The sequence below is a fragment of the Sander vitreus genome, chromosome 2, assembly GCF_031162955.1.
Source record: "Sander vitreus isolate 19-12246 chromosome 2, sanVit1, whole genome shotgun sequence".
In the NCBI taxonomy this organism is placed as follows: domain Eukaryota; kingdom Metazoa; phylum Chordata; class Actinopteri; order Perciformes; family Percidae; genus Sander; species Sander vitreus.
Genome location: NC_135856.1, coordinates 18670240 through 18696571, shown reverse-complemented (window position 1 = coordinate 18696571; position 26332 = coordinate 18670240). Strand labels below are relative to the sequence as shown.

The following is a 26332-nucleotide window of genomic DNA, read 5'->3' as shown; positions in this document are numbered from 1 at the left end:
TGGATGTTTTGTGATTTTTTATTATTTGTTATTTTTGTTAAACAAAATTAATATTTATTTTGACTTATTCTAATATGTATGTATAGGCCTGCACATACGGCTATACAATTGACAATAACTTGCAATGAGGATTGGAATATTGGAAACAGCAGCCCAGTCAAATCCAGAGTAAGAAAATGCAAAACCCTGGAAGGACACATACAGGGTATTTTACTGTAGTGCTGCTTTTGGCTGTATTCGCAAATCCACAATAATTATGATTAGCCTACTGCATTTTGCATTTCTAAACAGATAAATCACAAAGCCCACATTCCTTGTATAAGTAGCAACAAAACAATCAAATTTGTGCCACAACAGACAAGAGACAAGGGAGCTGTTTCACTGCCCAATATCTCATGAAAACATATATGCGGGGAGTAATGAGGTCGGTGTCTGGCCCGCCAAACACTGTTCTACTGTTGTAATAAACATTGTAAATGTGAGTTGTCTGACTGAACTGGTTATAAGTTAAATAAACAACCTTCCTCAGTCTTACTATAATTAAACCGAAAAGAGGACAACACTCAGTTACACAAAAGTGATTAAACAACGCGCCACCTTAACAGCTGAATAAAGCATCACCATGGAAGCAAATACAGATATGTGTACTTTAGATCATATCAACTTGACAGCTGAGGCCTGTACTACGAAGCAATATTTGTCGTTAACGAGGTAACTTCAGGTTCAACCCAGGGTTTTCTGTACCACGATGGTGGATCACTTGTTATCGGGTTCAATCGCCGTGGTAACTTATGCTGAACACCTAACCTGGTCGGGAGCAGGTTAAGTTGGAGATTAGAGATCAACTGGTGTAAAAGCACCGCCTACTGACCAATCAACACTCGATTGATAACGGCGTCACCGCAACCAGTGAAAATTAGGACGGTAAGATCAGGCGGAGCTCGGTGCGCAGAGAGGGGGAGAGAGAGGGAGAGAGGGGGAGAGAGGGGGAGAGAGAGGGAGAGAGGGGGAGAGAGGGATGCGCTCATAAAAGATAACATTTAGAGACCGACAACCCCGTAAACATTCCCTGATGGGTATTTTTATGAAATATATAGATTTTAATGGGAGGGAATTAGCCTACATATAGGCTATCGACATCTTGAGCCGTGTGTTGCCAATGCCCAAAGCAGTTTGAAGTATGTTTTTTAGGGCTGTCAGCATTTACGCGTTAATCGCAATGCAATGAAGGGCCGACGTGATGCGATTCTTTTTTTTAAGTGCATTAATCGCATGCCGGCATTTATTAATTTATTTTACACTTCACTCGGCTTTGTGTCGTGCCTAACAGGCTACTATTTTGACCCTTTGCAGCACCGTTACTTATCATCAAGCTGCCACTTCCTCGTAACACATCCTGCTGCTGCAGGCTGCAGGCATGATGGAGAAAGACAGCAGCAATGAAATCCTGAATGGCGCTTTTTATTTTCCAAAACTCCCGGACGGCTCGTAGACAAGTCGAAAGCAATATGCACATTGTGTAAAGCCGAATTAAAATATCACCGAAGCACGTCAAGCTTGAGCTACCACGTACGGAGCTAAGCATAGTAGTACAGTTAACGTGATGCTACCCGCTAGCATGCTACTATTTTGGAGAGTGCTACTTGCCGACCTGTGGCTGAAACCAAATCCCAAAAAATTACTACAGCTCTTGCGAAACGGGTGGCAACTAACTGCAGACCTGTCAGCATCGTAGAGGACTCGGGTCTTAAAGACGTGCTATGGTTGGCATGTTCTGACCTGTCTCGTTGACGTACCACACGGAGAAAGCAGCCACAGTGGAACCTTACTTGACTCTAGTAAGGATAGGGATTTTTAGTTTTTTAGTTAGGTACTTGGAGGAATTGTGCAATAATGACAGATTCACACATTTTTCTTTTACAGTAAATAAATAATTACAAATCTTAAAATCATGTTCATAAAATAACTTTCTTTGCATTCATTTGATTCCCAATCAAGATACACTGGTAAGAATTGCTTTCGATTGTTAATATGTACTTAATATGTCCTGCTGCTCCCATCGTCAGCCAGGTAATATTTTTTTTACTAAAGCAGTATATGAAATCTGATGTATTACCTACCACCATTTAGTTGTTTTGTGTTATTTAAGATATTTATAAAATATCTGGTCATGCCAGATATAATTAATTATTCCACAAATTTTTTAAACAATGCAATTACCCATTTCAGCCACCAGGGGGCAGTGCTCCCCCTGCCCCACAGCAAACTCATGGGTCAGACCCATCTGGTAGCGAAGGAGGGCGGAGACTAAGAGCTACATGAAAAAATATGCACCAAACAAGCTACTTTGAAATGTTGCTTTTTTCATGAATGCAAAAGTTGGGTGACCCCCCCCCCCTCCTAGACTAAAAAAGGTTGGGTGACCCTCCCCTCAACAAAGAATAAAAAGACATGACCCTCCCCTATTTTCCTCCGGTGGTCCATTCCATAAATACCGAACGGTCCCTTAAGAGATTCGCACAGTTTTTACACACACACACAGCTAACGTAAGTTTCTAGGCAAGCGGTGATTGTTTAAGTCTTAATCTGCACAGTGAGTTACAACAATTAGCTATAGCTAACGTTAAATAAGTGTGTTGTAGGCCTACTCGCCTTTCTGTGCAACGCAAAGTCCTCCTCAATCTGCTCGAGGTTTAATTTCTCTGCTTGTTCATTCTCAAAGCATAGTTATAACTAATGTTAGTCTCCACACAACTCATATTTAAAAATGTTTTGAGCGAATGCTTAAAATGCAGCTTATAATGGCAGGGATCACTGTCATAAACAGCAGTAAGGTCTCACACACCTCGCTGAAGGTAAAAGTTCCCAAACAAATGTAAAAGTCAGGATGATCCACCACAAATATGTTGGTATTGCTACCATGGCCAAACCCAGAATGCACCTGTTGTTCGCAACATTTAAGGTGTGTTTGATTTGGTTCACTTAGCCTGCTAGGCGGGTGGTGCATTAAATCAGTGAGTATGAAACCTTTTTTCTTTTATTACCTACGCCAAGATAATTAATGCTAATCTTAACCATAACACATAATGACGTCATTCATTTTAATGCTATCATGCTGTCATTCCTTTGAGGACATCAAAGTATTCATACTATTGGACGGTGAATACGGGTGGTTAGAAAGAGAAGTGAAGGAGAGAATTTATGTCAATCTGGAACAAAGGTTTTCAAACTGTGACTTGTGCTCTCAATGGGGACACGGGACAGTTGAAGGGGAAGCTCTGAGACGTGAGGCACAGATACTGCAAAATTAAATACTGTCCACAATTTCCATTCATAAGTAACCTATTAGCACTTATTACTTTCTATACATTTAAGACGTACCGTTAAAACTGACGCTGATATTGTGTCAGATACTCTCCTCTGACACAGAGAACGTCCTGCTCTGTGGTAGATTTAAATATCATTTATGAGGTGATTCTGGCATCAGAAAAAAAAATAGCATGCCTTTATTGAACATTAGCATTAAATCGAAGCTTTCCATCAGAGCCACCAATGATGATGCAGGGGAATATCTTACTCACTGCTGAATCAAAAGAAGAAATACAGCCGGCATTAAATATCATGCCATTGTACGTTTTTATGAATTGATTGTCCATGCTTTGTCAACCACAAATTACACTGCAAAAAAAAATCATTTTAACTGCTTCACAGAACTTTAGTAATGTGTTTGCTGTTGTTGTTTACAATTTGTTGCAGATTCTTATTAATTATTTTGTCATGGTTGTTATTACATTACATTACACGTCATTTACCTGATGCTTTTATCCAAAGCGACTTACAATTGCTATAACCCACCTCTGGAGAAACTAGGGGTTAAGTGTCTTGCTCAGGGACACATTGCATTGCAGTGAGAATCAAAACCAGGTCTCCCACACCAAAGGCATGTGTCTTATCCACTGCGCCATTACCACCATTAAATGTGTTAAGCTGTTTTGATGCAATTTCCTGTTGTTGATTTAAACTTTCATCTCATATTTTTATACCATTTTATGTATCAGACGTGTTGAAGCTGACATACTGTAGATCTAGCTTTAAAGTCACGAGGGTGTTCCACACACACAAAAGCTAAGACTGCTTAAATTCTTCCATAGCTATCTCAATCTCCATGGCTATAAAAAATAAGTGTTGCTAGGCTGAAATCTACCATGTTAATGTTAACACCTCAGAAGTTCACAGAGGAAAATGCTCAGAATAACCACATATCTTTAGACCAATAGAAAACAACCACAGAAGAAAATGTTCCACTTGACTGGCCAATCACCGCTTATTCTTCCTTTAATGGAAAAGTCTGCGCAGGGCATGATATCTGTAAGTGAGATCTGTTTTGCTGTCTTTTAACTCTCGATCATCATCGCACATGGACGGGCTGCACATTTTTCTGGTCCTTCTCTCAGGTAACTCTTTTGATTAAAGTGTGTGGATAATTTAATTACAATTGTTAGGTTCCATTTTGAGAATCATTTATACCAACATTCTCATTGCTTTTGTGTGAACTCCTGTAACACTGGGCACATGTCCAACTGTTTTTACAATTGTTTTTATTTCAGGAGTTGTTTCTTGCAGTTATGATTTAGTTTCTGGATCCATGTTGAAGGTGAGAGTCAGACCAGGAGACAACATCACTCTCTACTGTGACTGCAAATTATCATCAGGAGTATATATAGTGTGGTACAGGAACTGCTCTCAGGAGAATCATCCTTCTCTTATCCTTCAAGTACAACATGGTCCTCAGAAGCTTCCCCCTCGTTTCCAATTTGTGAGAAACTTTTCTTCTAACTCCTATGACCTGCTGATCACGAACATCACTGATTCTGATGAGGGCCTCTACTACTGTGGAACTAAGCAGTCAAGAGTGGAGGATAAAGAATACATTACTCAGACATCTGTTTACAGATATGGCAACATCACAACAAAGATCATATTGGGTAAGTATGCTGGCCACCTGACTTCTGTTTTTATTTGAATCTGCAGTGTGCAGTTAATTTTAAAGTTTGTGGGTGATGATAATTTTAAGTCCAACATATAAAATGTGTCTATACTGTTTGAGGAAAATGCCCATATTATGATTAACATGTTGTGAAGTTGAATTCGGAAGTATACAGCCACTAATCTCAAATTAAATACATGATTCATTCCAATTCCAAAGATACCTCTTGGGTTTGAATGGATTGTGAGTCGTTGGATTGTTGGATGGATTGTGAGTGCCAATATTTCCACATTGATCTCAGATGTGTCCTTAGTTTTTTGAAGAAAAGAAAATGCATTTGAGAAACCAGAAAACAGCTTTGCATATGGAATAAAGATGTTCCAGATTTCACCTGGCATTAAATTAATCACCAATGAGCCATGTTTAAATAAAAAAATACTGACTATATTTGGAATTAAATTATAAGATGGGTCTGAGCTGGAAGGGTCAATCAGCGAGAAACACGATAAATGTCTAGCATTTTACAAATCAAACATCACAATGGTGATGCAGATGCACACACGTTTTACTGCTTGCAGTAAAATAATCCAAAGAAAGACAAAAACAGAAAAAAACATGTAAAGGAGTAATCCACATATTATGTATTTGTTCCAGATTCTGACTGGTGCATTTCAAACCATATGATTGCTGTGTCCTGGATGATGGAGTTCGCTCTAGCCTTCACTATTCTCTCCTCCTTCATCTCCTTTATTTTGGTTTATCAGTTCTGTCAAAAAACAGGTACTGCTGTCTTACAGTTGTTTTTCCTACTATGTTTTTTTAAGCAAATTATGTAAAGTTAATTATTTAAACATCTAGGGTAGCTGTCATTAGATAACTATATTTGCAAAGGTGCAGTTGGGCGCTACTTTATAATAATGATGTATCTTTTTTCGCAGAACCTCAAATTCTTCAGAAAAGACCTGACACCAGGGGACAAACAAGACGGGATCAGGTAATGAACAGTAGGAATTTGGAAAACATATTGAGTCAACATGAGTCTTAATCAGCATTTTATATTCTTAGCAGCTATCTCTTCATCTTTGCAGTTGTTTTAAAGTGTCACAGTCACAAATCTTTAGATATAACAGCACAACAGTTGAACATAATTATTTTAAATAACACATATCAAATTGTCTCTCAGGATGAAGATGTGTTTTTGACAAAAGTTATGTTCCGGGCTACGGATGGATAAACACGCCAATAGGCAGAGGATGGACGGCACAAGCACATTTGTTTTATTCAAGCAGAAACCAAATAGAATGAAATTAGTTCAAATTCAAAAGGTTCAAATTCAGATAAATGGTTTTAGTTGTCATCTCCTCTTGTTGTTGTCCTGTGGTTGAAGACACTGCTCAAGCAAGTGGTGATTTGTGGCCAATCTGTTATCAGGTTTAGAATCAATCAGACAGCAATAATCTCTTTTTTTCCTATCTAACATATTTATTATTGTTTATTGAAATTGTTAAGAGGATAACCCCTTGAGATGAAGCATCTCGTTTTCGAGGGCGTCCTCAAAATTTACATTTTCACAACCTTAAAATGTACATTTCGAATTTCGAAACATTGTCACCATATTGAGCTAGCGTTACACTGATTTACATCTTAGTTTTATTTTTGATTAATTAACATCAAGTAGGCTATAACAATTCATTATTAGTTTAACATGTAGAATATGTAATGGATGAAATATTTTATGAAGATTTCTAATTATAATTGCCTCTTTATCTGTCATTACTATTACATTTCAAAACCATGCACTTGCTGAATTTTTGTTTATAAGCTTTGTGCTAATAAAACCAGAATATTATCAAAGGTAGTAAAAGGCTCCGTCGTATATATTTAGCATATTTCCATTTATTTATGCATGTGACATGTCATTACATAAATGTAAATGCTAATTTAAAAAAATGGGTGGGGGGGGGACACTCTCCTGACCTCTAGTGGAGATGATGAGTAAAAAATTAAAATTAAAAAAGGCAGAAGATGTTTGGACTCAGGCTGTCCAAAGTGTTTTGTGGTCATTTTAATGTATTGTATGTATTATGCTGACAATAATAATTAAACTTTTAATTTTTAATAAATGTTTAGTTTCTTTATTGTAGAGAAATGCAAAATATTTACTAATTTCACCTTCTTGTTTATTTCCTCTATCATCATGTGTTAATAAATCATCAGATAACAACAGCAAATGACGTCTTACATTCAATTCAGTGAAGGGGAAACAAGTTACTCATATATTCCTTACACTTTGAAACAAATCAATTGATGACCTGAAAAAACATGTATTCTGAATTATTTGATTTCAAATACACTACTAAAGGCACTGACTTGCCTGTAAATAATAAAATAAACATACATCAAATCAACAAGTAAAGTAAAATATGCATTTGAATGCATTAGTTTTGAAAAAAGAAAACAGCGAGCAAGAAAACTGTGAGCCTTTCAAATCAAAGCAGAACATTTTCAATAAAATGTGGGTTTTCCCACGCCAATCCACAGGATCAGGACAGATGCTTTTGGGGTCAATATATTGTCAACAAACATTGTGCATCAGAGAACAATGAATCAAAAATATAATTATTTTGTGTATATTTCAACAACATTTTCCAGGTTAACACTAAACATAGTGATGTTGATTGAAAATAGCATTTGAATTTAACTGGAGATAAAAGAAAACCGTGTCCAATGCTTCCTGAAACAAGATATCAACACTGACACATCTTTTTCCATAAATATACAAAACATTATTGGAAGCTATACAAAATATGATATGAAAGCATTAAGATGATTTCTTTTTCTTTACTTTGTTATAAAATGAATTATTCTTTGCTGCAGGCTATATAGTGCAAAATCCTAAGTAAATCCTGAGTGACAATATATAGTCAAGACTAAATAAGCAACAATCAAATGTAAAGTTAAGAGAAAAACTACCATATATATTATTTATTTATAGTCTAAACCTTAAAAGAAATCTGCTAATCTCCTTAATCTGGACGGTGTTGGTGTGGTTTGATAATTGGACAATCAAACAAACCCACAACCGTTATCAGATTCTGATTCAAATGTTGCTAAATCCTGAATGGTGCATAAACATATATATGTTATATATGTTAAATCACGTATTTTTCCCAACTGAGCCCCACCCACCTCAAACCAATGGGAAGAACACAAATACAGAAATTTGTCATGTGAAATAATGAAAACTAACTTCTAACTCTGGCAGAGAATTGTGTGTTCATGTAAGACCCAATTATTCATTGTAAGAACTAAGAAGCCGTCATTACCTAGGGCCTTTAAAGTGTCTTACTAATTTTGATGTGTGCAACATGTAGCTGTATGGAAGAAATTCATAAAAATGTCAGACCAGACTCTGATTCATGACTCAAATGGAAAAAAATGTGATTGGGACATAACTAAATTAAAAACAAAAATCTCTTAGAATAGAATGCATTCATTTTCTACTGCAATACATGTCTTCAATTGAGGTTTAAACAAAATTCAAGCATTGCCTCTGTTATACAGAAGCGGCATCAGTTAAACATCATTCAATCCTTCAACCATAGGCAAAGCCTCAAAGAATCTGCATCTAAAATAATATGGTACCAACCATATGTCTACATAAGACTTTATAAGAGAAAATAAATGTACTTCAGCTTTCCATACAAGATATTGTCAATGAAGTTCTAAAACTCTCATTTTCTGGTTCAATAAAATGATAACAAAAAGGAAAAAGAAGTATAAAATTCTAAGCTGATCATCAGAGTTTTTGAAGACCACTTTGAGGCTTCTCTGGAGTTGATTCGGTTTTCTTTTTAAAAGGATTTTTGAGCTTTAAGGATTTCCTGCTCTTTTCCTTATGCTTGTTTCTTTCATGTCCAGTCTCAGCAGCCGATGCAGGAGATGGGAAAGCCATCCTTGGTGGTGGCAATGGTGGCTCCACCTCTGCTTGCAGCCTGCTCTGGGGCAGGTTGGGTGTTGAGGCAGAGAGGCTGGTTGATGTCGTAGCCACAGAGTGGCAGGACTTCTCAAGGATTCCATCATACACAAGCTTGCTCAATGGGCCAGTGAAAAGGTCTGATGGCGACTCCCATGGTACCTGGGAGGTTATCATAAGGTCTGGCTGTCCAAATCGACCTGGAGATGAACTTGATTTGGATGCTCCCAACTCCTCCGTCAGTATTGCTTGTTCAGGTATTTCCATTGGAACATCAACTCTATCCCATGAGATCTTTCCTGTGGGAGTGTCTATGGAAGTGTCAGTGTCATCGCTTGGCATTCTGAGTATTCTCCTTCTGAGAGAACCAGCAGACATCTCAAGTTCGTCTCTCAGTATCTTTCTACTTGTTGATGGTTCTATATTGAACTCTTGCTTCTCTGTAGAGGACGGGGTATCCATAAGTGCTTCAAATCTCTCTTTGGGTAGCATTTTTATAGAAGCGGTATCTTTACAATACTCCAGCTCATCGCTAGATATCTTTCTTGGTGGTGTTCTAGTAGCCTCAACCATTTTGTCCATTGCTAATGCCCTTACAGAGAAATCCAGCTGGAAGTCTCCTTTATTCCATTGACTCTTTCTAGTACCTGTGTCTAGAGACGAGCCCATTGAATCTCTTGTAATCCTTCTGGATACTGAGTCAAACGGACACTCAACATCATCTTGTATCATCTTTCTTGAGGCACTGTCCATTGAAGTCCCCATCATGTCTCTGGATAGCTTCATGGGTGCAAAATCTGTTGTTGCTTCTAATTCTTTCCAAAGAATCTTTCTCACATCCAGAGGTAAATCACTTATTTCTCTGTATACATTCCTTGAAGCAGTGTCCATCAAACCCCCTTTTGTATCTCTCTCTACTTTCCTGGCTGGGAAATCTGCATCCAACTCATTGGAAAGCACCTTTCTAACAGCAAAATCCATATGAACTTCACTCCTGTCTCTGGATATCTTCCTTGATGTAGCCTCAATCAAAGACTCTTCTTTGGACATCTTCAATGAGGGGGTTTCCAAAGAAGTATCCAACACTTTGTCTTTTGCCATCTTTCCCAAGGAAATATCTACACAAGCTTCAAGCTCTTCTACAGAAGTTTTGCGAACTGGAGGTTCAACAACAGCTTCTTCTTCTTTACTCAAATTCTGTGTAATGGAGCTGTCTGAAAACAGCTCAGTTTCATCATAATAGAGCCTTTGAGATGAAGTGTCAACAGTAGGACTAGGGAACAGTTTGCTGAGAGGAGGTGAAGTCATATATTCTGTGTCTGAGAACATCTCTTGGGAGTCTCTATTAGTAAGAGAAATGAAAGGAAGAATAGAGGAAGGAAAGGACAAGGAAGGGAAGAAGGAAGGAATCAAGGAATGAAAAAATATTCACTGATGGACAGTGGTTTAGCTTGAGTAGTGTGTAAAAGCAAATTGGCCTCTAAAAGTTGTGGGCAGGAAGACATACTGTTTCTTTAGAGTTTTCACGAGGAGCCCCTCTTCCTCGCATGTGTACGGTTCTCTGATGGGGATAAGAAGGTCAGGGTCCGGGGAGATCATGGCGGCCGGTGGCTGACTGATCGTGCCAGGACGACGTGATCGACATATGGTGGATCCCCGTGGTCGTGGAGAGCGCTTCAGTGGTGGAACTGGAACTGGAGGAAGGCCAAAGATGAATCAATTAGCAGAGCTGATTAATCCATACATGACACAAGATACATACAGGACTGGTGGGTGATACATTTTTTTAAAAAAGAACTGTGATAAGTGGAGAAACAACAATTGCAAATGTTTCCATACAGAACATAAGTGGTCTCTGAATGGTTTGATGAGTGTGAAAATTATGCAAATCACATGCCATAGCCAGTCCAAGATCTGAAGACTTTGTTTGTGAAAACTAATGGGGATCCAACTAAAAAATCAAAAAGTCATCACTGCTATGTACTTACCTGTCATCTGTGGTAAGATTGGAGAAGCAGACTCTTCTAACAGATCCTCTATAGATCCATGAACAGAGCTGTGACATGACCACGATGGCTGGGGAACTCTGGGAAACCCCAGGGCAATTGGCTCTGAGTAGAGCTGAGCAGTGAGGTTAGCTAGGCCAGGATTCCTAATGACGGGGAAGCAACAGAGGCGCTCAATCTGCTGCCAGCGATGGAGGCGTTCCCGTAGGCAGGCTGTTACTTCAGACAAGGAATTCCTTTGGGATATACAAAGAGCTATGTGACGTATGTTACATATTTACTGTGAAAGACACAAACAAAACTTTCAGAGGTAATTGTCTGACTCACTTTGCCTCCAGGATCTTGTGATCAACTTGGTCCAGAGAGGAGCTATGTGCGACATGGAGAGTCCCGAACAGAGAACTCCTCTTCTTCTTAATCTTCTCTGCCTGCAAGGAAGTATAGATGCAGGTCAGTTGATAGGTATGTAGGTAAGTTGTAAAAAAAAAAAATATATGAAAATATAAATGCTCATACATTTTTTGCAATTACTATGTATCCAGTGCTGTCACACATAAATATAACTAGTGTGTGTTTTTATGTGTGTCCCCCTTTTTCATGCATTACCTCTTCCTTGGCGATGCCAAGCTGTAGTTCTGCTCTGTGCCTCTTGACATTGTAGAACTGGACCTCTACCTCATGTGTCAGCTGTAACCACAGCTGGAGGGCCTCTGAGGCATTCCAGCTAGCCTGCATGTCCTTCTCTGCCTGCTTCAGTGCTCCACGGACCTGAGGGAATGGCATCAGTCAAATGTTAGAGATCAGCATGTAGAATAATAGTTAAAAACTGCTATTAAACCTTAAATTATTTCCTTTAAAACCTTTACAATTTCCAAAACTATAGCAGGGATGACAAGTGTCTAGTGCAGCATTGCTCTAGTTGTGTGTCTACCTGCACCAGCTCTTCCTCTGCATATCGGAGGCGGCTGAGCTCACTGACAGCTCCCTGCCTCAGCTCGTGAAGGCGGTAAGCCTCCTCCTGTGCCCCTATGATCTCATCCCTCATCTTCTCCTCCAGGTTCTGTTTCTCCTCTGCGACATTACGTTTTTCTTCCTGTGCTCGCTCCAGTCTGAAAAAGTAAAATGTTTTTAGTGGAATCAAACTAATACAGTCAATGCAATAAAAGAAAAAATGATTACTCACTGTTCCTGCAGATCTAAGAGGCTCTGTTCAGCCCTCTGCAGACTTTCCAAATCTTTCATCATCCTGGATATGTGGACTTTACTGACTTTGTTCTGGGCCTGGGCAAACCAGCAGCCTCCAACTCCCATCACCACAGATACAATGAGCAGCAGGTCCTTCATGTAGTTATGAGGGGGACCTGTGGTGGAATGGAAGGTCATGATTATTAATGGTTGATGGATCATAAATGCTTCATATATGCAATGGGAGCATGTTAGTAGTTGTCCTTTATATACTGGAAAAATCCAAGGAAGCTGGGAGAGTTATAGGTATAAGCTAAATAGGCAAGTAGGCAGAACAGGAACACATACACTTAAGAGACATAGGGAGAGGGGATAGGGTGAGGACTTGTCCTTACGTGTAGGCGGTCCAAACAGAACAACATCCAGAGCTTTGATGTTGAGCTTCTGTTTGTCTCTCTGGTCCTGAACCCTCAGATGGCCACTCAGGAATGAAGGCTCATTGGCTGCAATCCTGCACACAGGTGTCAGAGTTCAGCGTGTTGATATGACTCTTCATTACAACACACTTGTTTTAACAGTTACTCGGTTGGACTACAGCACTCAAGAGACTTATAGGCTAGAGGGAAGAACCCTAAAATTGCTTTAGTTTTTGAGATACTCCTACTGGAGGAAGAACAATGGACAACAATGTTTTTTATATTCTCTTAGTATAGGTCTCCCACATATGAAATCGATGGGAGAGGCCAAATTAGAGATGATACACCTGAACTTAAGTAATTTCATATTGGCATCATCATTCAATTTCCTCACCTGGGGAGTGTGTTTCCATTGACCTTAAAGTCCTTAAAGTTCCTCTCATACTGGGGCAACTCAACAAAATCCTTCAGCCAGCGAAGCACATTATCTTGAGTCCAATTATGTACTGATAAGAAAAGAAGACAAAGTGAAACAAAGAAGAGCTGGACACCTTGGGAAACACACACACACACACACACACACACACACACACACACACACACACACACACCTTCAGACGACTTCCAGCCCCTCCAGAGCTCCTCAATTGTGATATGTTGGTCTTCTCTGTGCAGGTGGCTGTGTTTGTTGGTTTGCTGCTGTTTCATGTCCTCAATGATGAACTGCAAAAAACAGAGAGGGACAAAAGAAAGAAGTGAAAATAAAGACCTTTTTAGATGCAACTTTACAGTAAAGGGTGGTGATGGTGCAGTGGATATGACACATCCCTTTGGGGTGGGAGACCTGGGTTCAAATCCCACTGTGATACATCAACCAATGTGTCTCTGAGCAAGACACTTAACCCCTAGTTGCTCCAGAGGTGTGTGACCTCTGACATATGTAACAATTGTATGTCACTTTGGATGAAAGCATCAGCTAAAATGACATGTAATGTAAGGAGCATAGTTTGGGATCACAAAGCACATACAGTCAGAATAAATTTGTTTTGCAGTGTGCACTCATATTTCAATCTTGGAAAAAGGAGTAGGTGTTTTGAGTTTGTATTTATTTAGAATGCATGCAGAAGCATGTGTGTGTGCGTGTGTGTGTGTGTTCGTGCTGTCTTGGAATGTGTCCTTGGCTGTAAACGGAGGCTTCATATGATGGCTTGAGGAATTTTGGAGCCCAGCCCCCCCTCCTAAAGTCTCTATGGCAACCGCAACCCGAGCCCCTGGATACTGTATCCCTGAACTGCATTCTAGAAGGTAAAGGCATTCTAGATTTCCGGATTTACAACCAAAGTCACATACAACTCTAGAAACGCACACACTCACAAAATACTTACTCGCTGGATATCATTTACTCTGAAAACTCAAACTCAACACAAAAAATGAAATCACAAAGGTGCACATGGAAATGTGCGCACACACACACACACACACACACACACACACACACACGTACCAAGTCATATGAATCATGATAGAGATGAACCACTGATTCATTTGCTTACAAGACTGAATGAAAAATGTGTTTTGCTTTTGGCTCATTCACAAAATATTTTTATAGAAACAAACTATGCTTGGGCGGTGCAATGCATTATAGGTCTACAAAAAGCAACAGGCAAATGTATCAAACCTTGCGTTGCAATATCATTTTATTATCATTTATTTCACCATTTACATGTATTTGGTTGTTTGGTTGTTGTTTTTCATGTAATTTCATGCGATTAACAAACACAATAACTGAATCAATGTTGAATTGATAAACTTGAATACAATTATTTTGTATTACACCACTGAAGCAAGCAGTGTATCTTTACAAGTAGTTTCTGACAACTATAACAAACTGGCTGAAGAATAAGGGAAGTTGGTGCCATGGAAACATTAAAAGGAGTTATACTGTTAAGTATGACCATAAAGGTCACCAGTGTTGCCGTATTCTATTAGTGCAAACCAATTTTGTCGCTGAGCCAAAAGCAAAGTTATACTGTTGCTATCCTTGAAGTAGCATTTGGCTCTTCCACCAGCCAGGAACACCTGTTGTTGTACTGCTTTACCATGTCTCTTGCAAGAACATACATGCACAAGGCTTTACAACAGCTGAGTAAATGGGGTAAACATTTAATGAAGAGTGAGTTTTGTACCTCCACACTCTCCTCCACCTCAATCCCTCCGTCTTGGTCATTGTCCATCATCTGATGGATGCTCCGCAGGGCCTCCAGGCTGTAGCGATCCGCCTCGCTCATACATGGTGGATACACCGCCATGCAGGGATCTACGCGGGTCAGGGAGGCAATTACATTATATTAATTATTATTTTACTCAACTTATCCATGGAGTACCTTTCATTTATTCATTAATGCAGCTTCATTGTTAAGTTCAGCTGATCTATACCGTCGATTGAGGACTTGGTTTTGTATGTTCACTGCTCTTTTTAGAACAGACACAAGGAAAGATCAACTCATTTTCACTCAGTACTAAGTGATTGTGATTTTTTCGGTTATACAGAGAATGCACTATCAATCATTCCAATTTGTAGTAGCCACAGAGATGGAGTGTGCACATTTAATTATTCATTAATTCATGCTACTGTACATCAGAGAAGTCTCCTCTTAGATCAGCTTGAGATTAGCATCATATCAGAGTCCAATGACCCAATGTCAGTCTACACCTGGGCTTTCATGTACTTTCCATGTTATTTAATTGAAGAATTAATAATAGGAGGTGGACACTAGAGACTCACGAGTTATGGCAAGCTGCTGTTTGTAAAAAGCGCCTATAGAGTGTCTATAGATCATGGTTACTAGAATAGGCTTTTATAGTTACAGTTTTAACCAACTGTGAACTGGCAACACATATTGCCAATGACAACACAACAAATAAACACGTTTGCTACAATGGAACAGCTTCCAGGTGTTAGCCCAATGAGTTTGAGGCTTAAGCCTTAACTCCAGAACACTACAAGACAATGTGTGCCTAATGTTCTTGGTCAGATGCCAGCAAGGACTTTCTAGAAAATCGGTCATAAAAGACCAAATCAACTGTTGTAGTTATACTTTAAATCGTACTATGTGTTCCAGGCTTAAGTAGAATACGGGAACACCAATACAGGAGAAGATGACACACAGCTTTCCGTCATCACCGCCATACTGAGTCAGAGACCATTTTTGTCTCTGTGACTGTGTGTTTTGGTGCTCCAAGGAGCTGAGGGGAGGGTCAAAGGTCTTAAAGCCACTATCAAAGCCAGCTCCAGTAACATTAGCTGCTCTCTGTCCACGCTGTAAGAAAAAATAAAGCTATGGGAAAAAGTGACGTCTGGGAAAAAAGTGAATTCTTATTACACATAAGTTCTGACGTTAATCTTAGAACATTTCTGCAAAAGAATACTGGCATTAATCTCAGAAGTAGCAGCATATTTTTTATTTGGCACAAATTATTTTGCAATTAGCCCATGTTCAACAAAGGTCAGCACAGGACTGAGGAATATGCTAGTGCATAATTTTGCTGTGACATAATGGACCACTAGACTACTACTGTAGATAAGCATCAGGCATAGAAAAACATAAACAGACAGAATGGCTCAAAATGTTTCATTGTTTCATATGTATTCGTTTCATGAGTCAGTGGCTCTTTTCGGGATTCTTCTTTGATATGGTAATAGTTAAAATGTGTAATTACCTATGATCCATGAAATGATTTGTGTGCTTCAGCTCATTCCCAGAGCCAGGATATGTATACCAATTTACAGAGCAAAGACATTGATCCCCTGGTTGTTGATGAAACTTGCATTTCTCAACACTGAGGAGACCTCTTAGCTGGGTGGGCTATCAAATATCAATGGTGTATCCAAATGCCCTGTGAAAAGTGTGAGTATGAGTGTGAGTGTGAGTGTGAGTGTGTGTGTGTGTGTGTGTGTGTGTGTGTGTGTGTGTGTGTGTGACCTGAGTTTAACTCTTTCCACAGGTGAGCTGAAACTGTTGGAGTCCTGGGCACAGGACTGGAGCACAAAGCAGCTAGATTAACTAGTGAGTCATGAGATTACACTTTTATAATAAAAGTATAATGGTGCATTAAAATGAGACAGCTGACTCTATCTTTCAGTGTCAGCAGAATTGACTTAATGGAATTCAAAACAAACCAATAAATAAATAAATAACACTTTCAGAAATGGTTCAAATGGTATTGAATGGTAGTCCCCAAGGTAAAAAAAAATATAGTTTTTATAATTAGAATACAAAATTATAATGACTTAGAGTTAGCAAATGTCAGCACTGAAGACGTATGACAATTCTATTCTATTCTATGCAGTAAGTTACCAATGTGCAAACAAGATTGATGTCCTTCACCATAGGCTAACAACTGGCGCGTTATTGGCGATGACAGGGCAGAGTTGAATACGATGCAAATACTTTGTCAAGTACAAGGGTGAGAACTGATGTCCAGCTCTCCTATTTAATTCTTCAGTCTCTCTTGTGTAATAGCTACCTGTTGGGTCGAAACTTGCGCTCCCACCGGGGAAGGTGAAACCCTGGAGGTCCCCGGCGCCGTGCGCGGCCACAAAGAACGCAGCGGGGAAAACGAGGAGCAAGAGAAGCGACACAGGCAGCATTTCAGAGGGTAGATAATGTTGTCGTTCAGAGTTATAAAAATTTTCAAAACAGATTGAGAAAGAACATACACGGTGCCAACTCCCGTTTAGGAGGCACCCGTGTCAGTCTGCGAAAAGCGATCTGTGTTGCTATTACAGGTCCAGCCACAAACGAGATGTGATAGGCTACTAGTGATTCACTTAGGAAATCAAGCGAGCTGGATGATAGTGCAACTCGAAATGAATGATAGCGCACAAAAAGTTCCAACACACGTCAAAAACGTTTGCAGTAATGATTTGCAATCATCCAAACCAAATAGGGCTGTGCGTAAAAAGACTCCAAATGTGGGCGATGGCATTCCAGCAAAATGACAGATGCTATTTTGAATCCAGCCTAATCAAAAGTTAGGATAAAAATGTCTTGAGGCTCATCCATCATTAATAAAATCCAGTGTCAAAACAGATCTCAGGAACTGATTTTAAGGGCGCATGAAAACAACCTTTTCTTTTTCTTTTCTTTATGTAGCAAAATAAGCGTATAGTCCTGCTCAGGATGCCGACTGCTTCTATGTTCCTCGTGTCCAGTCGGAGTCTGTTTTGGTCTTTGTCCAGTTCTCTGTTCTCTCTTCTATCACCCCTTTCTCAAAAGAGACGTCGAGATTTGACGCTTTTACTCAGAACTGACCGCCCCCACTCTTTCTCTCTCTCTCCCTCTCTCTAGCAACAGGGGCCTTGACACTTTATTATGGTTGCTAACCCACCCAGCACACGGAGCTGCAGCGTTGATCCTGCGATGCAGTTTTGGGATAGGCGATCATTGTAACAGAACTGAGGAACTGCTTATAAACCATCATATTGATGTGTAAAACCAACAAACCAGTCACTCCCGCTAGATGATTTGTATTATCCTTTCTGGTTTTATACCTTTACTGATCCTGGTTTGGGTGGAGGATCAATTTAAGCCCCCTTAGACCTCACTATGCGAAGTGATATCAAGACGATCATGCCAGGAATAGCATGACATATGTCACGTTATGGCCAGGCTGTCTCGGTCTGACACCCCTATGCCTGTCCTTGTTCACAGATCGGCAAGCTACGTGGATGGACTAAGTACACGATTGTAGACCTGTTCATTACGTTTCGAACGATGTCTATATGTGGCTTGCGATTTCTTCCAACACACTCGGTATATCTCCTAAACTATACTAAAAGTATTACTAGAAACGTCGAGTGTGAGGGACACAGACGACAGGACTAGACATACGCACGCACGCACAAACACACACACACACACACACACACACACACGTGTCAGGTTTCATTCCAGCAATTCAGCTCCCAGTATAAAAATAGTGAGGCGGCTCTGACCTCTACCCTGTGCAGCATGCCCAAGTGGCACATGTCCAATAAAGCCTCTGCAGGATCTGACTGAGTAGAGTGTATGTGTTACATGATTGCATCTAACGTTAATCAGTTAACTCCTACTCTGCTCATTAACGATGACAGAAAGGAAGACAAAAACGATTAAAATTTTTTTTTTTAAATGATCAAAATACTCAGTCACTAAAACATTTATATGAGTGCCATTCAGCTTCAGCTTGTTTTTATTCATGACCTTTTACTGGAGGACCTTGGCAGATTGATTTAATATTGAAAGAGTAATACACCAGACTAAAGAGATGGAGGGATGTCATCATATAGGGAAAGAGCACTGAAAAACAAAAAGAGGGATACGAGAGTAAAACCTGTTCCATAAACACAAGAGCCATGGAAATGCTCATGTTGCAGTTAGCTCACAGTTGACTTTATGAGTGTACTAACTTACATCACACCTGGCCTTGTAGATATTGTGTAGTACATGGTGACTTGACTGAACACACACAGACACAAAGAAGAAACTAAAAGGGTAGATTAAGAATCAAACGTCTGGGCATTGCAGTGGTAAACACTTCAATAATTTGGAACGAGCAAAGATTTGATCAGGTGTGACCTGAAATGCCACATCCCTACACATCTGCAGAACCAGACAACTTCCAATGTTGTTGAAATACTTCTTTAGCAAGCTGCAGAAACTAAATTGGTATAAAACCCTGAATCAGATAATCTATCAATCTGACTATTGTATATGGAGAGAATGAAAAGAAAATGATGGAGAATGTTGTTTTGATGGGAATCGACGGTGGCACAAAGAGCTGTCTCTGGATTGTTATGGTGTCAATACTAAGCGGCACAAACTAAAATTTACGTCTTGCTTGCAGGCACGCTTAAAACACATATGCAAGAAATGAAGTGATTCATATCATTGTCATGAAAACAGGCAGTAAGCTGGCCAACCTACCACATTTACTTGAAACTCAATTTTTGAACATGATATACAGTATGATACAAAAAGCCTGATGGAAATCAGAATCATTTGTAAGGTATTTTAAGTAAGAAATACTGTGGGTACTGGATTTTAAGGCGACGACATGTCATCATTCCTGACTAGTTTAGTAATTCAGTTCAAAGTTACATTTTTATGTTAAACCTGCTGAACAAGGTAGGTAGAGAGAGGCGGAACAAACGAGGAGTTTGAATTTATACAAGGCATCACGTCATCGCATAAGCCCCAAAGCACAACCACAGCTGATTGCATTAAAATGAGTTTGACTACTGCATTTGCAGTCATATGCCATATTTGACAAAACCAGATTCAACAAGGCTTAATCCCAACGTGACATAGGTGGACTGTGAGGACAGCGATACGAGCTACAAGGTGACAATGTTAAAGCTATTCTTCCAACTAATAAGCACACACTAAAAAGGAAATTTAAGGCCCCCCCCAAAAAAATGGCTGTCATGTGCACAGAATGAATTATTTAACATGATTAGACAGACATTAGTTCTAACCTTCCTTCTTTGTTCCTTGACATAGTAGTAATTTACATCAACTTATAAGAGTACTGCAATTCAGCTTCACCACTGTGTAATAAGAAGCCCTGCTGTGCACGTAGCCATGGTAAAAGAGCCACTGATTATGTTTAGATTCGAGTTAAATCACTCTCATACAAAAACAGCACACTGATTAGAAAACACAGGCCTTGGTCTCCATGAATACATTGATAGTGTATCACAAGTTACCACACACAATCACTACACTCATTAAAAACGTCGAAAGTTGGGGAAAGTTTTGGGACTGATCGGTTGAGCCCAGTGACCTAAAAGAAAACCTTAGAAAACTCATGAGCAATTCAATTTGGTAACAAAAAGAGAACTTACTATGCAGTATCATACAAAAAATGTCAAAATGTACCTCGGCAAAAGCATATAAAATATAATATGAATAAAATAATATAATATTCCTTGGTCCGTAAAAACTATCTATATATGTTTTTTGTTTTTTTTCCCCCCCTTGCACATAACCATCAACAAGCTTTTCAGTAAAAACATGAGCTCGGTAAAAAGAGAGCGTAGTGAAAATAGCTTCCAAACCCACAGGCATATAAAAAACTAAATGGTTCTTGTACAAATCAGATTGTTGTGAGAGTTACATGGCAGATTCGTCTTCTTAGGTGAAGATCTTGAATATCAAGGTCTTTTGAGTGGGGCTTTTGACATGTCCACGACAAACCAGGAGAGGGAGCTACAGAGAGTATTCAGATATCCCAAGCATTCTCTTTTTTCCCAACTCTCTTTAGCTTTGACGATCACAGTTTCTCTTTGATGAAGAGTTTCCGAGTCTGTGTGCAATTCTTCACAGGTCCATGAGCCTCTTTGGCTCACAAGTACATGCACACTTTTTTACACTCAGTCATTCGATGCACACATACAAAAACATCAATAAGAGAATAAGTGTTACTATGACAGCACCGACAAGCCTGAGTCACTACTGTTGTAAGCCCCATGGCCATCCCCGAGCCCGCCCAACGACGATGATGGCGAGGATGAAGATGCTGGTGATGACGAAGAGATGCTATGTGTCCGCAGAATGGCCCCAGCAGCACTGCAGTGGGGCCGGGGCCCTGGTTCAGGGGTGTAGGTGAAGGTGAGAGCGGTGGCGTAGATGACCCCATCATTGCGGACCAGCGTGACAGGGACCTGAACCGGCTGTCTCACCCAACGCCAGCCCTCCCTGAAGGCGGAAATGTCCGGCACCACACACAGGACGCTCTCTCCACATCTAAAGGGGACAGACGGATTAGACGAGGTTCGAGTATTTGAGCAATCACACACACTAGTGGTCACACACAGATGTAAACACTCACCTGTACATGGTATCAGCCTCTACATCTCCGAACCACACTCGGAGGGTAGGGGTGAAGTTCTGTCCTGTAAGCTCCAACATTGCCACATCTCCTCCACCGTTTAACTTGACACAGACATACAAAAAAAGGTTTTATAGCTTTAAAAAAAAAAAAGGCGCCTACATTCTGAGTAAAAACTAAAAGAGGAAGTAGTTGGAGGAACCAGAATTGCACACTGTTTACTGATCAAACGCATAACAAGCTAATATTCAACAGGAAAGGTTGCATGCATACCTGAAGAGTCTCCACCACAGGGACAGGTGTGACCGGTGTGGGGACGGGGCCCATACCCTCATAAAAGGTGTACTCCGCCTTGTCAGTGCTAATGATAGTCCAGGAAGCGCCATCGTTAACAATCTCCTTGTTAGACTCTTTGGAGCACTGTGTGGCCTGGAGTAAGAAAAACAGACATAGAAATACATTTCACTTCCTAATTTTATATTAAGGGGAAAAACACGCTTGAGCAAGCTATCATAATGTCCGGCAGGAGCTTTCCAATGACAAAGGCAAAGTTTAGACTCTCTTCTCTTGCCCATTAAAATGAATGGGTAGACCTTTCATGTGGGTACTAATTTGACCAAACATACCTTACACGACATACCTACATAAGTTAATATTCCGCTGTCTACAGGCAGAAACATAATAACACTAGTAACATACCACTAGGGTATACATTCTTACTTACCAGTAATATTAACATTTTACCTTTTTTGTTATTTAACTAAATAAGCTACATTTAAAAAAAAAAGAAAAGAAAAGTGAGCCACATTTTAGATCATAACATCTGACTTTACACAGAGTTTGATTAATAGAGCTGCACGGTGGGAAGAGGGTCATTCTGTCAAAAATCAATCACTTTCTGACCTCACCCCATTCGCTCTGAACAAATGTTTTGCTACATGTTAACCTATGGGAGTTGGTCAAAAGGTCATCCACAATTTCAATATTTTGATCCAAAACAAATAAATATGCAAATTAGGTGATTTTTTTGTCCTTAAAACTAAAAAAAGCTCCTCAGGGTAGAGTTCAAAGCCGCCGCACTATTTTTATACTGGGAGCTGAATTGCTGGAATAAAAACATGACACTTTGTTACTAGTTACGTGTGTGTGTGTGTGCGAACCTGGAACTGGATGATCCTCTCCTGTGACAGACAGAGATACATTCTGTCTGTATCTTTCAGGTAGAAGGCACACTTGTGAAGCTGGGACACTGGGTCATCTGCATCCATTGATGCAGCCTGCTTGTCCACTTTGCGAATGACCTGAGGAGTTGAGGCAAACACACCATTCATAAATACCCAGGAACAAATAACGTACATATGTGCAAACTAACACAAACACATTTGTACAGTTTAGTACACCAGTGGTATAACTGCTCACTTTCTCACAAACAATAGACAACTGACATGACTTGATGTAGACCAATGCATACCAGTCTGGGCAGGGCCATGCCAGTAACAGAACAGACCAATTTGACCGTCTGGCCATAGTGAATATAGCCATCTCTCACAGCAAACTCTTCTCCTTCAGACTCCTCATCATCCACTAAACAAAATGACACAGAGCACAAAAACAATGTCAATGTCTATAACTTCCTCTCTACCTTTAAATAGGCTCTGAATAGTCAAGGGAGTCATGTAAAAAGATAACAATCAAGATAAATATCAATAAAAATGGAAACCATGGAAATGACCACAGAGGATGAAATAAAAATGGGAACAAAAGATTAGGAAAAAAAAATGAAACACAGATAAAGACTTACAGAGGTGGATGTAGAAGGCTCCCCACTGTTGGGAGCTGGCAAGAAAGTTCCCCCCCTCCACATGAAGATACCTGGTACTGACCGTCTGGGAACGCAGACGGTTAAACAATGCCACCTTAGTCCCTGAAGCGATGCACACTGGGGAGAAAGAAAAAAGGTTAAAAGAAGAAAGATAAGTGTCAGTGCGTGTCTGAAACCATACAGCTGCCTTTCCATGCGTTACTGTGTATGTGTGTGTAGACACATCCTGCAACTCACAATCTGCATTTTTCAAGGACTGTTTCTTCTTGGATGGCTTGGAGATGACCTTGATCCTCTTGCTGAGGAAGACTCCTATGTTGGCGCTGTTCCCATACAACATCTTCACAGTCAGCATGAAGTGTTTCCTTTTATCTGAGTCACTGATATACAGTGTCTTAGCTGTGCAGAAGTGCTAATGCAAGGACAAGGTACAGGTTAGGGGGGGGGGGTTCTTTGTCCCCTTTGTTACCTTCTAAGAAAAGGTTCATTAGTGGAATTGGTGTAATAAGAAAACACAAAGACAAGCAAGAACATAACATAGTTATAGCATAGTTGCAGGGACACAACAGAGGATATGATCAAACTGCAAAGCAGCTACACTTTTCATGATGTGGTTTATCAGTAATGAAGCAGATCAAATAAGAAGTACCTTGTTCATTGCTAGAATGAGATTACCATCACAGTGAAACATAATTAAAACTAGAGATGGCCCGATACCATTTTTTGCTTCCCAATACAGATTCCGATACCTGAACTTGCATATCGGCCGATACCGAGTACCGATCCGATACCAGTGTGTCATATATTTTATTATGTTTTAACAAGTGTATACTACTATCCCTGTATGGATGTGATATGATTTCTTTCTTTGTTGTCAGTCTGGCTCAGGTTAAACTCTTTGTGAAACATGAACAAACACAAACAATGAACGCCCCAGAACTTTCTTTTATTCTCCAGTTTGACAGTCAGTTATAACAGAAAAAGAACATACATAAACTACTTTAAAATTAGATTTTCTTTAGGGCTTTATTACGTGGTATCGGATCGGTGCATAAACTCCAGTACTTCCTGATACCGATATCAGCGGTTTAGGCAGTATTGGAGCCGATACTGATACTGGTATAGGAACATCTCTAATTAAAACCCTGCAGTACCGTGTCACTATAAATGCTTACTCACCTTCCCTTCCAGATTGAGTTGCTGCATCTCCTGCTCACTGTTGCCTATCCCGATGAATGCACATGGCTGGGCCTCCTGCTCTGTACAACCCTCCTTCTCCATATTCTCTAACTTCTTCTTCCAGCCACTGCCCATCAGGTACACACACGGTGGAGGGCAGAAAAACCTAATCGACACAAACAGAGGTTAAAAAAACATACAATTCTGTTTTGAACAGTGGAGACTTCTCCATCAGACAGACACAAACTCAAATTACGCAGCATTTAACAGTCCCACACAAACCTTTTTTCATTGCCATATGACTTTTGTGCAACTTTTGCATGTAGTATGAGCACTGTTTGATCATCTTTGTGCTTCAAGTAATTCCTCATAGCTTCCCTGAAAAGCAGGAAAACATGTTAACACTGACGGAACAAATTGTTCTAACATCTACTTTAATCAAACATGTTTTCACTTAGTTTTCTGCACGGATTAAAATGTTATGAGTTGTTTGCACTGTGCAGAGGTGCCTATGTTTCTCTCTACCTTGTCAAACGCTGAGGTCGCTCACCAAACTTCCTGAAAAACAAAAAACGTTAGGGTGCAAAGTCAGGTGCTTACTCATGGTATTGGTGCTGGGGTAATGTAGCAGAGATAAAAACAAGCTTGACTGAAAGTGGGTGAAAAACTGAGAGTGCAGAATGTCAGTGACATCTGTAATGCAGGGGCACTTATACTGTCACACTGTGTTTAACAACTCAGATAAAAGGTGTAAGACCCACACATGGTAAGGTTTTGCCTCTTGTTTCTAGGCTGTTTTTAGACTTGGTATGTTGCTAATGTACATAATGTAATAATGTAGATGGGAAGTTTAACAGTACAATGGTAACACTATGAACTGACCATTTTATTTTTGAGCTACATTTTAATGACGAAAATTAAATTGAGCCAATAACTTAGTACTGAGGATGCTGCTTAAATAATCTAGCAGCACTGACTTTAATGAAATGTTACGTTAACAATGTTGCAGTCGGAGTAGTTTGTAAATATATGACATTGTTGCTGAGCTCAACTAGTTGAAACACAAATTAAATAGAAACAGAATAAGTAACGTACTTCAGTCAAAAAGCACAACAGTTCACTTGACTGACAAAAAGTTTCTAAAATAGTCTGAAACAGAGTCAATATCGTACGAAAACTCGACAAATTGCAGAGAAACTACGAAGAATAGTTTAGCACAACTGACCCCACATCTAGCCACAAAGTAGCGCTGTGTGGGGTAAGCTTACTGAGACCAAGCAACACTCCTAACATCCAAATACATCACCCAAAAACACTACAAACTGGCAACGGTTCACCACAAGAAAAACTTTTTTTAATTTCATTATGCTTTGAATTTTAGCACTTACCTCGTAACAACGGGCGCCATCTTCCAAATAACTCCCCCCCCCAGCCCACCATCCCCCGAAAAAAAAGTCCAACAATCGCGAGATCCCTCCCCCAGCCCTCTCCAAAGCCAACAGAAGAACCAGACTGGAAGGAAAAGCAGGGAGAGAAAAGGGGGAGGTGCAGAGGGGTGAGAAGAGGGGGGAGGGAGTGGCGACGGACAGAGGGCAGACGCCAAAACAGCAGGCGTGGGAAAGTTACAAAGCCGCGCGAGAACGCAAAAACTCTCACAATAGACATGAATAACAATCGACCAATTTTATCGCGAGATGAAGAGGCACTATCACAACTTGCTTTTTTTTTTTTTACAAGTCACCCACACTGTAACTCGATTCCCACGCCTTATTGAGCAATAAAGCAAACTGACATACACCTCTCTACGTTGAAGAGCTGGTAACAGAGCTTGAATATACGTTTTCCATGAACTGTAACACCGGAAATATATTCTTATATAAAGTCTTT

General features: G+C 39.9%; 3 protein-coding genes across 3 annotated transcripts; 1 reads left to right on the top strand and 2 right to left on the bottom strand.

The window, feature by feature from the left end:
* Positions 1 to 4347: 4347 nt before the first annotated feature.
* On the top strand, positions 4348 to 7110 carry LOC144529824 (uncharacterized). The gene is made up of 5 exons (XM_078269148.1): positions 4348 to 4454; positions 4608 to 4985; positions 5642 to 5767; positions 5926 to 5981; positions 6171 to 7110. Exons 1-5 carry the CDS (start codon positions 4418 to 4420, stop codon positions 6219 to 6221), a joined length of 648 nt encoding a protein of 215 aa, XP_078125274.1. The 5' UTR covers positions 4348 to 4417; the 3' UTR covers positions 6222 to 7110.
* Positions 7111 to 8359: 1249 nt separating this feature from the next.
* stim2a (tromal interaction molecule 2a) lies at positions 8360 to 17221 on the bottom strand. Its single transcript, XM_078269134.1, has 12 exons — positions 17125 to 17221; positions 14757 to 14887; positions 13182 to 13293; positions 12965 to 13076; positions 12550 to 12665; positions 12153 to 12330; positions 11901 to 12078; positions 11576 to 11737; positions 11297 to 11397; positions 10952 to 11205; positions 10471 to 10657; positions 8360 to 10305 (listed from the first exon to the last, which is right to left on the bottom strand). The coding sequence occupies exons 1-12, from the start codon at positions 17219 to 17221 to the stop codon at positions 8787 to 8789; spliced, it is 3147 nt and encodes a 1048-aa protein (XP_078125260.1). The 3' UTR covers positions 8360 to 8786.
* A 3755-nt stretch (positions 17222 to 20976) lies between these two features.
* rbpja (recombination signal binding protein for immunoglobulin kappa J region a) lies at positions 20977 to 25909 on the bottom strand. The gene is made up of 11 exons (XM_078259603.1): positions 25834 to 25909; positions 24971 to 25003; positions 24728 to 24823; positions 24446 to 24611; positions 23504 to 23678; positions 23246 to 23383; positions 22916 to 23028; positions 22605 to 22745; positions 21718 to 21873; positions 21445 to 21548; positions 20977 to 21359 (listed from the first exon to the last, which is right to left on the bottom strand). The coding sequence occupies exons 1-11, from the start codon at positions 25851 to 25853 to the stop codon at positions 21038 to 21040; spliced, it is 1464 nt and encodes a 487-aa protein (XP_078115729.1). The 5' UTR covers positions 25854 to 25909; the 3' UTR covers positions 20977 to 21037.
* Positions 25910 to 26332: the final 423 nt, after the last annotated feature.

What these genes read in the sequence shown, in the direction of transcription:
- LOC144529824 (XM_078269148.1), top strand. Translation starts at nt 4,418, where the DNA reads ATGGACGGGCTGCACATTTTTCTGGTCCTTCTCTCAG. An exon ending in TTTTCTGGTCCTTCTCTCAG is followed by an intron (nt 4,455 to 4,607) that starts GTAACTCTTTTG and finishes TTTTTATTTCAG; the next exon opens with GAGTTGTTTCTTGCAGTTAT. An exon ending in CACAACAAAGATCATATTGG is followed by an intron (nt 4,986 to 5,641) that starts GTAAGTATGCTG and finishes TATTTGTTCCAG; the next exon opens with ATTCTGACTGGTGCATTTCA.
- rbpja (XM_078259603.1), bottom strand. Translation starts at nt 25,853, where the DNA reads ATGGCGCCCGTTGTTACGAG. An exon ending in AACTCAATCTGGAAGGGAAG is followed by an intron (nt 23,679 to 24,445) that starts GTGAGTAAGCAT and finishes TCCTTGCATTAG; the next exon opens with CACTTCTGCACAGCTAAGAC. An exon ending in AGCCTTCTACATCCACCTCT is followed by an intron (nt 23,029 to 23,245) that starts GTAAGTCTTTAT and finishes CATTTTGTTTAG; the next exon opens with TGGATGATGAGGAGTCTGAA.
- stim2a (XM_078269134.1), bottom strand. Translation starts at nt 17,221, where the DNA reads ATGCTGCCTGTGTCGCTTCTCTTGCTCCTCGTTTTCCCCGCTGCGTTC. An exon ending in AATGGAAACACACTCCCCAG is followed by an intron (nt 12,666 to 12,964) that starts GTGAGGAAATTG and finishes ACCTGTGTGCAG; the next exon opens with GATTGCAGCCAATGAGCCTT. An exon ending in GTGAAAACTCTAAAGAAACA is followed by an intron (nt 10,306 to 10,470) that starts GTATGTCTTCCT and finishes TCTTACTAATAG; the next exon opens with AGACTCCCAAGAGATGTTCT.